The sequence below is a fragment of the Protopterus annectens genome, chromosome 9.part0 (genome assembly GCF_019279795.1).
Source record: "Protopterus annectens isolate FY-2018-M chromosome 9.part0, PAN1.0, whole genome shotgun sequence".
In the NCBI taxonomy this organism is placed as follows: Eukaryota; Metazoa; Chordata; order Ceratodontiformes; family Protopteridae; genus Protopterus; species Protopterus annectens.
In genome coordinates this window covers 280119756-280134708 of record NC_056743.1, presented here as the reverse complement: position 1 = coordinate 280134708, position 14953 = coordinate 280119756, and the positions used below count along the sequence as shown (strand labels likewise).

General features: G+C 38.1%; 1 protein-coding gene across 3 annotated transcripts in view; it reads right to left on the bottom strand.

Annotated features, from left to right (window-relative positions):
- Positions 1–14953, bottom strand: part of PTPRJ (protein tyrosine phosphatase receptor type J) — a 656092-nt gene that overhangs the window by 81537 nt on the left and 559602 nt on the right. For all 3 annotated transcript variants that reach the window (XM_044082858.1, XM_044082859.1, XM_044082860.1), the window contains one exon: positions 10163–10236. In XM_044082858.1, coding sequence (XP_043938793.1) covers positions 10163–10236 — 74 coding nt within the window. The remainder of the gene's footprint in view (positions 1–10162; positions 10237–14953) is intronic.

Here is a 14953-nt window from a genome sequence, read left to right as displayed (position 1 = left end):
GCTAGAAGGAAGGTTGTTTTCCAAGAAAGGAATTTCAACTCTGCTGTTGCAGCTGGCTCAAAGGGGGGAAGAGTGAGCTTTTCCAATACAAAGTTAAGGTCCCAGGCTGGAGAGGGAGCTCTCCTGGGGAGGGGGGCTTACATTTTTGGCCCCTCTAAGGAATTGTTTTAGCAAGGGGTGAGAGAAGAGGGGTGGCTCAGTATTATAATGTGCTGAAATGGCAGAGGCATGAATTTTAATTGACAAGAAGGATAGGCCCTTGTGGAACATTTCTGTTAAGTACTCTAGAATATGAGGTAAGCTGGGCACCGTTGTGCCCATCCCCTGAGCCTGGCATCAGGAACAGTATATTTTCCACTTTTCAGCATAGGATTTTCTAGTACTAGGCCTCCTAGCCTTCAGAATGACATCTAGCACCTGCTTACTGAGGAATGCCAGAGGGGAGCTCAAGGAATTAGCCAGGCTGCAAGGTTCAGGGTTTGAAGCTGAGGGTGCAGAATCTGGCCCACCTGCTGGGACAGCAGTGAAGGAGTCTGAGCAGGTGCCATGGTTGTAGCAGTGACATACTGCACAAGAGGGGGGACCAGTGCTGGTGTGGCCAGTCTGGTGCAATCAGTATTGTCCTTGGCTTGTCCTGTTTGATCTTTAGTAGAACCTTTGAGAGGAGAGGCAGAGGGGGGAAAGGCATAAACTGAGAGGCTTTCTCAGGTAAAGGACTGGGCATCCACTTTCCAAGCTTGGCTGTGGGGAGTTCTTGTGGAGAATTTGTTCAATTGGTAGTTCTGAGTGGAGGTAAACAGGTCTACCTCTGGACTCCCCCATTTGTTCCTCAACAGGTTGAATATTTTGGGTTCTAGTTTCCATTCGTGTGGGTCCATGAGATTTCTGCTTAAGTCGTCTGCCAGTGAATTTAGTTTGCCTGACAAGGAATTGTGCTTGTAGTTGTACTAGGTAGCTCAAGGCTGTGTTCCACAGAGCCATGGCTAGTCTGCAGAGAGGGTACGAGTGTGTTCCCCCCTGCTTGTTTATGTACCACATAACTGTGGTGTTGCCTGTCTTTACCAATAGTTGTCCTGGAAGAGTACAGTCTTTGAAGGCTGTCAGAGCATTCTGTACAGCTAACATTTCTTTTTGATTGATATGCAGGTGCATCTGTCTCGGGTTCCATTTGCCCTGAATGCACTGCCCTGCCATGTGAGCCCCCATGCATAGTCTGATGCATCTGTTGTTAGGGTTTGGACGGCAGGGGGTAGAGTGAAAGGGAGTACCTTGATGTGGTAGCAGGCCTCTGCCCACCAAAGGAACTCTGTCCTTGTACAAGGAACGATAGAAATAATTATTTCCAGGTCCTGAGAATGTTGACACCATAGGCTTTTTAGATACCACTGGACTTTCCTCATATGCAGTCTTGCATATGGAATTAGTAGAATGCAAGAGGCCATGAACCCCAGAGCTTACAGTATTTTCCTTGCAGATAGCTGGGGTTTTGTGGCCAATAGTTTGAAGTAGGTTGTCAAATAAACTTGTTTCTCCAGAGTGAGGAATGCCATCTGGGAAGCTGTGTTCAAGCTTGCTCCCAGGAATACAATCTGTTGGCAGGGTACTAGGTGAGATTTCTTTTCACTGATGGTGTACCCCAGTGAGGTTAGAAGTTTCTTTATGAATGCCAGGTGTTGTAATAGCAAGTCCTGGATTTCTGCCTGAATCAGACAATCATCCAAGTATGAGTAAATCTGAATATTTCTCTGCCTGCAAAATGCAATGGCTGGAGCTAGACACTTTGTGAACACCATGGGTGCAGTACATAAGCCAAAGAGAAGTGCAGAGAACTGAAAGTGCATGAAGCCCACCCTGAAACATAGGTATTGTCTGCAGGATCCTCTTATTGGGATGTGCAGGTAAGCCTCCTTTATGTCTAGGGTTGCTAGCCAGGCATACTTGGCTAGCATAGGAAGAAGCTGTTGAAGAGTTAGCATTTTGAATTTTGGAACCACCAGAAAGGTGTTGAGAATACAGAGGTCCAGGATAGGATGCCATGAGTTGTCTTTTCTGGGTACCAAAAAAAGTCTTGAATAAAAATCTTGTCCCCTTTGTTATGCTGGGACAGGTTGAATAGCCCTGATACTGAGAACCTGCTGCTGGGCCTTTGCCCATTGATTTGGGGGTAGGTCTGGCCAACCATTTGGGGTTGGCAGTGTGTGGAAGTGGAATCTGTATCCTTGGGAAACTATGCTCAAAACCCATTTGTCCTGGGTAATGAGTTCCCAGTTTTTTGCATGCAGGGCGAGCTTTCCTCCTAAGGGAGCAGGTAGTTGAGCAGGACTTGGAAGGGTTAAGGTTAAGTCATTGTGCCATTTTTCTGCAGGGGGGTGGCTTACTACTCCCTGCTTTGGAAGTGGGAGCCCTCCACTGCTTAGATCTGTGCGTAGCCTGAGACTGCAGCCTTGGTGGTCTGCTGTTCCTGGGTTTGGACTGAGAAGGCCTGGAAGGGACTGGAAAGGACCAGTTCTTTGAAGGCCAATGCCTACTGAATCTGGGAGGCTGTACTTGTAGAAAATCTTTAACAGTTTACATAGATTTAGCTTTTTCCTCCATACTTTTGAGGACTTCTGCTTTGTTGCCAAAAAGGCGGTCTTGGTTTAAGGGAGTATCCAGTAATTTAGCTTTAACATGATCTGGCAAGTTTCTGTTCCTTAAGCCAAGCATGCCTTCTAAGTACAGACCCAGTAACAGCAGCCCTGCAAGATGCTTCTAAAGCATCAAAACCACATTGCAAAGTATGTTTACCAACTTGTTCTGCAGAATGCATTAAATCTTGCAAGTCTTTGTGTTCAGCACAGTCAGGAATCAACATAATTTTCTGTTTAAGTAGCCCCATAATATGCTGCTGATACTTTAGCATATGAAATTGGCAATTTAAAGCCCTAATGGCCAAAGTAGCAGAAGTGTATACCTTCTTACCCCATCTGTCTAAGGCTCTAGAATCTCTATCAGAAGGGGTAGGATTTTTGGCAGCAGTAGCCTTAATGTCTTTTGTTCCTTGGGAAATGGTCTCTGGATCCACAGAAGATTTCTTAAAGAGGAACTTGTGAGAGCCAGGTACTCTGTAGTACCTGTCAGGTTTTCTGGGAGCTGGAGGTAAAGTGTCTGGGGTAAGGCTAGACTCCAAGAAAGCATCATCTACAATGTCCAGAAAAGGAGTGATAGCTAAAGGCCTGAGTTGAGGCAGGAGTAAGAATTCCCTAAGTCTCTTTTTGGACTCAGAATAATCCTGGCTTTCCCAGCGGAAATGCTTCCTGACAGTATGCAAAGTTTCACCGAAAGAAAAATATTCTGGAGGGGAAGCAGACAGAATGGAATCCTCCGCATCAAAATCCTCATAAGTAGATAAGGGTAAATCCTGGTACTCAGAAGGAGCAGAGATGTCAGATTCCTGATCAGAAGAATCAGAAAGAAAATCAGCTCTAGGTCTCTTAGAAGGGGAAGGCTGGCTTCCCCTAATTAAGGTTATAAGGTCTTCAGTCATTCTAAGCATTTGTTTTTGAGGCAAATGAGCCTGAGTCTGCAGTTGGGTCATCAGTTTTCTAGGCATAGTGTTAGTTTTTGGCCTGAGGAATTAAAAACTTCTGGATGGAAACGATGGCGTTGGTTTAATATGAATGTTTGTAGGCCTGAATACACCCTCAGAAGCCGGTGCCTGCACAGCAGCTCCGGACCCATCCAAGGTAGAGACATCCGCAGGTTCCATAGTCAAAGAAGCATCTCGCAGCATACCGGACTCCGAATGGGTCTCAGTAGAGGCCTGTGAATCTGAAGCAGTGGGTATCAAGGGCCGCAAAAGTGCCTCACTGAGTACCGGCGGACTGGCGACTAGCTTAATGGAAGTATCGTCGGCAGTTTTGGACCTATGTGGTCTGTCTCTGTCTTTATCCTTACATTTTTTTGGAAGATCGGTAGTCGGATGGCTTAACGAAGCCATTTCGGCATACAGAGATCAAGAACGAAAGTATTTGGCTACAAAAATAGCCTGACGACGAATAGTTCGGGCATTGAACAAAGCACAAAACCAACAGCGAGGGACATTCTGGTCTGGGCATAAACAGGTTATGCAGTAAGAATGAAACTCTCTATGAGGTATTTGCTTTCCACAGGCATGACAATTGTTAACTTTTACTGAAATCGGTTAGAGCAAGAAAAAGGATCTCCAATGGGGTACTTATATTTTTTGAAGACTTCGGGTCTGAAACTCGAAAACGAAAATTTCAGGAGACAGCCGACTGGCACTTGCGAAGTGCTTCTGCTTCAGGCACTACACGGCAAGAAAGACTGATGTAATGGCATCGGCTGCATGTTTTATACCCTTGACGACCTGACATCATGGAAGAAGCGAGAGCATCTGACACAGAAATCCGAAGACCCTGGTATTCTGTCCGGCTGAGGGCTACCTGCAGGCAGATAACCCAAATGTGATGACTGCAACAGTAAAACATGAAGAACATCCATGTTTTTTTAAATCATAATAATAGGTAATTGATGCTGGACAACCCATCAGATTTTTGTTGATTATACCAGGCCTACGGTTCACAATATACTGAAATGAGTGGAGGAATAGTGGCCACTGGTTTGCACTGCCATCAGTTTGCATACTTAACCACTGTGGAGGGATATGATTTAATGACAAACTGTTGTGCCTGCCTAGACTGTTTTTAAAATATAGTTCCAAGACTGCAGACTTCTCCCAGCTCTGGAAGCAGGTACTTTCACAAGGTACCGAACCATTTCCCTGTCAACCTAGATATTATTGAAAAGAACTGGGACATTACTTCTAGCAGCTAAATAGTGTCTTGTACTCTAGGTAAAACTGTACTATTTTCACATAAAAGAACTAAAACATTTAGAGCTTCATTTGAGAATACAGATACTCAACTTTATCGTCATTGAGGGATGCGGGAAAAAAAAAAAAACTGCTGGCATGTTTTCTTGTGGAGGTTGTGTAGCATGTAATTACATTTACACTGGTGCAAATTTTATTTTTGATTACTGTGGCAAGAAAATAACTTTTCCAGAATACTTTGTAACAGTACATATGAGGTTTATGCGGCTGTATGTGTCACTTGCTCTAATTTTTTATATTGTTAAAACTACAAGGAGGCTCTCTAGCTGCATTAAACAGCACTGTATGGCTATTAGAACACAAGAGTTTAACAATGCTTTGGGAAAACATATCAGGTTTTGTACTGCCTTCATGGCCTTAGTATAGGCTAGGAAGCGGCTTCTTAGGCGCGCTGCTCTATTAGGGGCTTTTCCAGTATTTATTTGGTGTAGGTAGGCCAGGGGGGGGGGCACCAGGGTGTGTGGGGGCGCTGTGGAGTCCTTGGTCACTCCTGACTGCCTTTGCTAAATTTAAGTTTTTAGTCCTTGAACAAATTTTATGCTTTTTTGGTGAAACAGACACCCTTCTTGAGGTGCGAGAATTAAATTGGCAATTTCTGTTAAACGTAGACTCTGCCCCAGGGTTTAATGAGAATCTGAATATGAAATGTGCTTTAAAATGGTCCAACTATCCTTTGAAGTCACACTCTTAATTAGTAGGTGTCTGTTTTTGTTTCTATTACTTAGATAATCATTTATTTTAGTAAGGATTCGTGTTTATTCATGGCTTTTAATTTTTACACATAATCTCACTGGCTGCTTATCATTGGATCATAGGAGATTACTAGGCTAAATATCATGATTTATAACTTTCTTACAGTTTATGTATGTGTGGTTTTTGGTGAAATACTTATTATTTTCTGAAGACATTCTGGGTACTTATTAAAGAACGAAAACACTCAACACATGAGTTTGGTTGGTTTCTTTTCAGCAGGTGGAGAAGTCTTGCTTTTGTACTTGTTTTGTACTCTTTTTATTTTTGCAGTTTAGTAGCTTTACTTTCCTAAGGTAGTCACCACAGGTTAGTTCAGAACGGGCTTTCCTGTTCCACGCTTTCAGGTACTACTTCAAATGACCTGCTGGTGAAAATCTAACTTCCTGGTTTGTTGCTTTCTGGAAAACACCTTTATGCAACTTTGACTCCTAATTAAAATCTTGTTATCTAGCTTAAAACCCGAACAAAAAGTAGCAGCAAACCAAGGAACAATAATCCAAGACCAGGAAGTAGAGCGACAACAAATGTTGAATAAAAACAACGTCCTTTATTTAAGATAAACCAAAAAACCTTAAACACAAGCGCTTTCACTCATCTTAGCAGCAATTTCATAAATTGAGATAACCTGCTGGTAATTAGTCCCTTAAAGGGAAACTTGCACTTTTACTACTTTTTTCAAAACATTAAATTACACATGCTTAATAAGCTGAAGAATAAATCACTTTTTAACTTTTTCTTATATTAGATGTACAAACTTGTAAGAACCAAACAAGTGAATTAAAACCTTGTTCACCAATATAAAATGTAGCATAAGGAACCCCCCAGTAAATATCCAATAAAATCTACAGATGGCATGTTTAACCACCCCAGTTCTTATAAATGTCTATTCATTTATTTAAAAAACATATTTAAAAATATATGTATTTAAAAATTAAAAGTTATTGTGTTGTTACTAATGCACATCCCCCCAAAAAGACAAAACCTGAAACAGGTACCTAAAACTTTAACCTAATGGAATCAAATATAAAAAAATGGCCAATTAAAATAAAAATAAAAATAAAAATAATCATATTATTATAGTCTTGCCCTTCTTAATTTCAACACTGGTTTAATACTAATAGTGCCGTTCAGCCCAGGAGGTCTCCCTGCATCCAACCTTAACTGCCGTAAAAGCTCACGATACTCAAGGGTCGATTCCCAATCGCCACCCCTAGCATCTAACTCCACTTGTTCCAGAACTAAAAATTTTATATTAATCTATTCCTTCTTTCTAGTCATGTCATAGAAATGCCTACATAAAAACTTTTACATGTGGTACTCTCCAAAAATAAAGCTTGCAGAGCATCCACTTCTGAACTGTAGTCATCATCAGTGCTACAAATTCTACTAGCTCTAATGAGCTGCCCTTTTACAATTCCTCTTTTTTGATAAAGGGGGTGTGCACTCTCATAATGCAACAACGAGTTAGGAAAGGTGGGTTTGCGATGCAACTTAGACTGAAAAGTGTTACAAATATAATCCTTGTACAGGGTTATATCTATATAGTGCAATTCATGAAGATCCTTAGTTTTGAATTGCAAAATAAAAAAGTAGTTAAAATATATTCTATAGTGTCTCTCCTCTCCCTCCTCTCCTCCCTGCTCCTCCTCCTCTCCATCTAGAGTATCTCCCTATAGAGAGAATAGAGATAGAGTGTCAGAAATGATGCATCATGCATGGAACATATGCACCATTACATTTTGCATAAACCACATTTGCATAAATAAATCCCTCATCCCCCCCCCCCTCCAACTCCCCTGCCTGAACAAAAAAAAATGAAAAAAAAAAAAAAAAAAAATCAATTCAATTGCTCAACACCTAAGTTTTGTTACTAGTTTTGGTTTAAGGCTGGTTTTATTTATTAAAATTCAAAATTTCCAAAAAAATTCTATGCTTGAAAGAGAGGAAAGAGAGATATCTGATATGACCATACCATATAAAGGGAAAAAAAAAAAAAATATATGGGAAAATCAAAAAAAAATATGCAAGAATCCTTACAGACATAAGTAAGTAGGGGCATAAATTCTTTTGTTAAATGATCAATGAATTTCCTAGGCTCAGTCAACGCCTCCTGCTCCTGCTACTATAGGGCTAACTGCAACAGAAGATCTTTAAGATAGTAATTGATCTGTGCAAACGCTATATTAACTTCATCATATTGTTTATCATCTTGAACAACCCCCACCCTTATCTGGTTTCATTATCCTGACATTCATTTTTGGAGAGGGGTTATCCCTTGGAGCTTTTTAAGACCTTGGCTGATGAAGTTGGTTCTATTCTAGGGAAAGGAGTGGAAGTAACAACAAGATCAGCTATTAGTATACCTGGTAATTTCAGGAATAGTTTTGTTTACACATACTTCTCTAATTCAAAAGAAATGGAAGAAACTATAATAAATTACTGGCCGGTTCTTGCCCTTTATGAAGAATTTAGAGACCTTCTGCCTTTAAGACCTAGCTTTGCAAATTTCAAAGAAATGTTTGAAAAGAAACAGAAAATTAAAAAAGGTTAAGCAACCAAGGACAGGTACATACAAATGTGGTGCTTGTAGTCAGTGTCTTGCCATATTGAATGATAATTTACCTGGGCTTTTGTACCACATGTAAACATTTCTATGACATGACTAGAAAGAAGGAATCTAATGCCTTCCCCTCTCACTTGCTCAGAGATTAATATAAAATTTTTTGTTCTGGAACAGTGGAGTTAGATGCTAGGGGGTGATTGGGTTGGGAATCACTTGAGTATCGTGGAGCTTTTGGCATTAAAGGTTGGATGCAGGGAGACAAGTTTTTTAGGTACCTGTTTGGTTTTTGTTTTTGGGGGATGTGCATTAGTAAAAATACATATATTTTAAATATGTTTTTAAATAAATGAATAGACACCTGGTCTTGGATTATTGTTCCTTGTTATCTAGCTTATCCAATATTGTTATAAGGTTTCAGCCAAAGCTTTATCATATGCATTAAGTCATTTATCTGTTGTTTATTAGTTTACCCCATGGTAGAATTGTTTTAATGTTATTGTCGCTCCGTTGTTATACTAGCTCTGACTAAACATTTTTTTTTTATTACGTTTGAAATAGTCCATGTACTCTGCTCCTTCCATGTTCATATCCATTTAATTGCTTCTTCTGTCAGCTAAAGTGGCAGGATTTTTATCCAGCTTGCTCAGTTCCACGTCTCAGCGTTTGCATACAGCTGAAATGCCACCAAAGAGAACTTCATCTCATCTTATTTGGATCTCTCAATTTGCACTACCTTAATTATATGCACTAAACCTAATCCTACCTCTACCATTACCCCCTAACATGAGAACTATACCTTGGAGTACTGAACACCTTTTCCCTAACAATACCAGTAAATAGGACACACACACACATGCACACTTTGCACATACCAGTACCCAAAACATAAAAGCAATTAAACACTCACAGACACAGTCAACATTCTGTAACATTCATTACAAATGAAAAATTCAGCATTGCTACCAACTTCCTCTTACATAATATTCAGTATTACAGGATTTGACTATTCCAGCAGTCAAAATACCCTCTTTTATGGAGTATCTTAACTCTAGCAAGAAAAGTCATCACCGAGAATTGGAAGAATCACACTGTTCCTACTATGAAGGAATTTGTACACTTGGCAACTGAAGTCTGTTATACTGAACTTATCACAATCAACACAAGAACATCTAGAATCATGTCTTCATATAATATATGGTTGAAATTCAAAGAACTGCTAGATAAACAAACTTAACTACCAACTACACATCACATTTCTTTTTCTGATTTAAATGCTTTGTTTTATAGTAGACACCATTGTAAATAGTTATTCTAGTTGTTTTTATTGTTATTTTTGATATGTATATTTGTTTTATAATATTTCTATTATTATGCATTAATGTTTTGTCTTTAAAATTTTCAGCAAAAACAACTGAGAAAAAAATAAGCATTCAAATTCTTCTGACACCAGAATTTTTTTATCCACACACACACACACACACACACACACACATACATACACACACACACACACACACACACACACACACACACACACACACACACACACACACACACACACACACACACCAACAAATATATGTATATATTAATCTGCATACTGCCATACTATAATCTCATTTCTGATTGACTGTTTTTATTAACAATGTCATTACACAAATTATACAATAATCTTACTATTTTTTTCCTTCCATTTTTTCATTATTTTTTTTAAGATGACTTTTGGTAGAAGTATTATTTGTTGTTCATGCTTTACCTCTGAACTGGATGCTTTTTCTTTTGTGGTTTTCAGTTGTTTTCTGTCATCATTGCAGAGTCATTTTTTGAGTGGATGTTGATTACAAGGGTGACACATCATCTGATGCAGGTGGGTATGTATGTCTTTGTGTGAATAGTTACTTGATTCTATCATAATGTATAAAAATGTCTGCGGTGAATAGCTGGCTACTTACAGGCATGTAATTTGCATTGATGTAATCATCAGATGGATTGTGAATGGGATGAAGTTTAACACGAGAAACATCATCTGAAATGGTAAACAAAAAACTTGTTACACTCTCAAGAACTCTAGTTTCCCAAATAATAATCTGCCTAAAATGAATATTTAATTAAAGAAATGAAGAGGAAGGCAAAACACTGTAAAGGCAATTAGCACTGATTAAACACAACATATGTTTTTTTTATAGGTGGTGCCAAACTTCCATCACCAGTTATGCTCCAGGTGTATAAAAATATCTCATACAACTAACTGCTTCAGCTTTCAAAGTGTATCTTGCACACTTTATTAATAAGGTATCTTACTAAATGTTACTAAGAGTTTTAAAGAAATTTAGAAGAAGGCAACAAACCACTATGGAAATAAATGTTTTACATGTGCTACTAAAATTTCATTATAAGCTATATGCAAGGTATATAAACCAGTACCTCATACAAGTAAATGCCTCAGTTTATTAAAGTTTATCTTGCATTCATTGCTAATAAAAATATTTCTTACTTCAAACTTTACTATAAGTTTCAACTACTGTGAGAATTTTGTATTTAAAAAATGTTAAATCATGTTTAACAAATAAATCATGTTAGGGTCTCAGATAACAGTAATACTGAATGAATTAGGTGCAAGGTTTCTGAAACTGCCTGACATGAAACCCATGACGGATGATGACAGATCATAGCTATTGCTAATTCTAAGTGATCTGAATGGGGATATTTGGATAGAGGGATCACTTGCACAGCGTGCATAAATATAGACAAAAAGGAAGCATGTATGGTGAAACAAAGAGAAGCGCTACATTTCCATTCCTTTTTTATTTATCAGACTTTTCCAGACTCAATCATACTTCATTAATAGCACAAAATTCCTTCAGACTACTTCAGTATTGCTGGAGACAGTATTATCAATCTCATATCCATATCAACTGATAGATCTGTCAGTGAAAGCTGTATCCCCAAAATATGGAAGTATTCTGTCAATCTTCACCTACACAAATGTGGTACCACAATCAAACTATTGCATTTTTGTCCTAGGGCAATAATTCTACCACTGTATAAAATCACAGAATAATGCATTCCCAAACAATTGACTTCATTATTTGCAGACATGCAGTTCTCTAACCTTTACTCAATACTGTTTTTCACTATCATTGCAATGTACAGACTGCCCTTTTAGCTTCTACAGAGCATTCCAAAACACATCTTAGTAAAGGCCTATTCATCAGCATTCTCTTCTTAGACCTCTACAATGTTGTAGATACAGTTGACTATTCTGCTTTGATATTTCATTACTGACTAGGGAGTTGGAACAAAAAGTTCACTGGTAAACTAGATGTCTGTTAGAACTTATGAACAGCTCCCAAGGTTAATACTACGTAACACAGGATTTATATATTCACATGTTCATACATACAAACACACACACACACACACACACACATATATATATATATATATATATATATATATATATATATATATATATATATATATACTGATATATACCAGGATCAAGGCACACAATGTCAGAAGGATATATTTCCATATGAACAAGACACATTTTTCTGATGACAGACAAAAATAAATAAATAAAAGAACTGGAAAAAAGTAGAACTATAACTTTGAAAACTGAAATAAACAAACTAAATAGACAAATTAAAGTGTGAAACAAGATCAAGAAAACTCTGAAGAAAAAAAAATATATAAATATATTAAATATAATAGGAAACCATTTTATAGCTACCTAAAGATACACAACTTGTAATCTGTGTGTAGATTCCAAACTTTATACTCAGACTCAACAGATTATAGATATATTTACAGATGATTAATTTTCCAAGCAACATCCAGATAACTTCAGGTATTGAAATTAACTTAGACTATATTGAAAAGGAATAATCCAAATTGATCCAAACAAAACACAGAGAAGCGACAGTATGACTAACAATGACCTGAGAACACTTCAGCATGACCTTATAGTACCATTGCATCTGTTATTCACCAGTTCATTTACGTGAGAGATTTCTCAAGACTGGAGACATGCACTTGTTAAACCTGTCTTTAAGGTAAAGGGGAATAAGGTAAGCCAGCAGTCATACAGACCTATAGGTTTACTTTCTTGTTGTATAAAAATAATGGACAAGGTCATTTTGGATAAATTGTCAGAAATGGAAAGATTGGGACTTCAAACGATACGTCAGCATGCAAATTTTGAAAATAGATCTATAACTATCTGTTACATTATGTTTAATAACAATATGATAACAGCTATAAATGCAAAATATTGTGCAGTGATTTAATTTATACAGATTTAATTTCAGTATTTGATAGGATCATATGCAATACACTGATCAATGAATGAAATCAACTAGGTACTGATGCATTTTTGATAAAATTAATAGCTACATTGCTTACAAATACGATATGGCAAGTATCTTACATCAATTGGAAAGGTGAAATTCAAAATTACAGCCAGGTGTTCCACAGGGCTTTGTCTTAGGCCCTTATTTGTTTTAGATTGTACCCTTCAGATCTATCTTTTTCATCTGAGCTGTTCTATAGTCTGTATGCAGATGACTTGAATACACTGTTTACAGATAGCAACACCATATAAAACGTTAGGATGAGGGGTCACGTAATGTGGGTTATAAGTGATGTCTCGCAGAGCTCTGTACCAGGAGCACTTTTCTTTTAACTTTTATTTTATTTTCAGAAATAATAGATGGGCTCCAGGTAACCACATATCCTGCTAACTTCAAGTTGGGTAACATAATTACTTCATGAGAAGATGCAGAATTTCTCCCACATGAGCTACAAAAATACATCTCTGCTAAAGCAGTAATAAAAATTGCTTTCAACAGCAATAAATATGCCATCATAAAACTTGCCAAAAGATATGCATCATAATTGCAAAATGAATGATCTAGAAACAACAGTAGACAATAATGTAAACTATGAACACTGTAAAGTTAAATTATAATCTGCAGCCCTGTCTAACCCAAAAGTCTCATCTCATCACTGTGTGGAACTCAGCTGTGACAATTTATATCCTGGGCCAGATTCAATAAAGTCTGCACTATGTGTACACTAAGTGTACATGATATGTATTCAATAAAATTCTTATCACATCTTTTGTGCTTTCTAGTCACTCAGAAAGATTACAGTAAGTGGACACTAAGTGTACATGTAGTCTGCAATTTGCAGTAACCTTTATGAATCCTTGTCAATATTTAAAGTTGCAAGAATATCAGGAGGAAAATTACAATTAGGAGGAAGAAGATGTTCATAGGTTCATAGGTTCATACTAGGCTATCTAATACTATACCCATTAGTTTGCTGTGCCTCTGTCCAGCAGATACAGAGATGATTCCGGGTTAAACCCTACGATCTCCCATCCACTCATCGGACTGGGATTCTGTTCCATAGTGTTGGTAGATTTTTAATGGATTACCACCTGTGTGTAAATTAGGGTTACCTTGTTTTTCCCAAATATCCATTTCTATGAGACCTTTCTGGAGGATGTCTGTGTCTGATGGAGTGTGGTGCCCTGACATATGGGTTTACATCTAAGCTGGTGAGCTTTTCATCAATGGCCTTAGTGACTGTTTGAAAAGTGCATTATGTTTGTGTTGTCTGTCACTCAGAACAGTGTACACTTAGTGTAGCTTTATTGAATCTGGTCCCTTACTTAGTCTTCAGAGAAGGAAAAGTTATTTTTATGTTTATTGTTGTAGTCCTTAATGGCATGGATGATTGCCTACATCTTAGCTATGGTTCCTTACCTAGGTATCACAGAGTGCCATTACTTGACCCCATTTCCTCCGGACTGAATGCCAACAATGCCCCACCTCAACCATACTTAATTTATATCAGTTGTCTCAGTGCTTTTTTGCTTTATTTTTTCCTTTCATTTTAAAGTTTAGTCCCACGTGTGCTTTTACCACTTTTCCAGTGCACTTTTAACATCTGTTATTGATTTATCTGTGTGCATTTGTTGATAAGGACAATCCATCTGGGACACAATGTTCCATTTTTTGCTTCTGAATTTTCTCCATACCAATAACTATGTTCCCTTTTCATGTTATCCACTTTGTTATCTCTACTTTTGCAAAACTTTACTTCTTTTTGAAGATCATATAGCATAATCAACATAAATCTCCCAATCATAAAACATGGGAATCAAACTTGAATAGCCTCATATTCTCAAAATATGGGTTTGTCTGACATCTGCAATAATTCTTCCACCAACTGTGCGTATTCTCTTTACCTGCAATGGTTGTAAAAACTATATGCCAACCTGAATCTGTGGCATAGAGGTATAAAACCTTGATCAAAACCCAGGTGACATGAGTCTGAATAGTAGCATGGTCTCTGGAAGAGACATTCAGGGGAAGGTTGTTGTGAGTTGTCAATGACTGCTTGCCTATCCTGGAAGGAGGACCTGGTGTTTTCAGTAAAACACTCAACACCACATCAGCAGAGGCTTATGCAAATGAAAGGCTTTTACTGAGCATATCAGCTTGGTAATGACAAGTGGTGATGGCACCATAATAGGCATTGAAGTGAAAGCACATGCAGGCATACATGGGATTTGGTACCACATCTACATCTGCCTGGATGATGACTGCACACGTGCAATAGAGGGGAACAGAGTAGTGCAGTGGCAGTAGGGGCGTCTCAGTTGTGGACAACAATGGTGCCAAAATATGGAGAGAAAAACATAGCACCTATGTGCCAGAATGATTTGTTGCCTG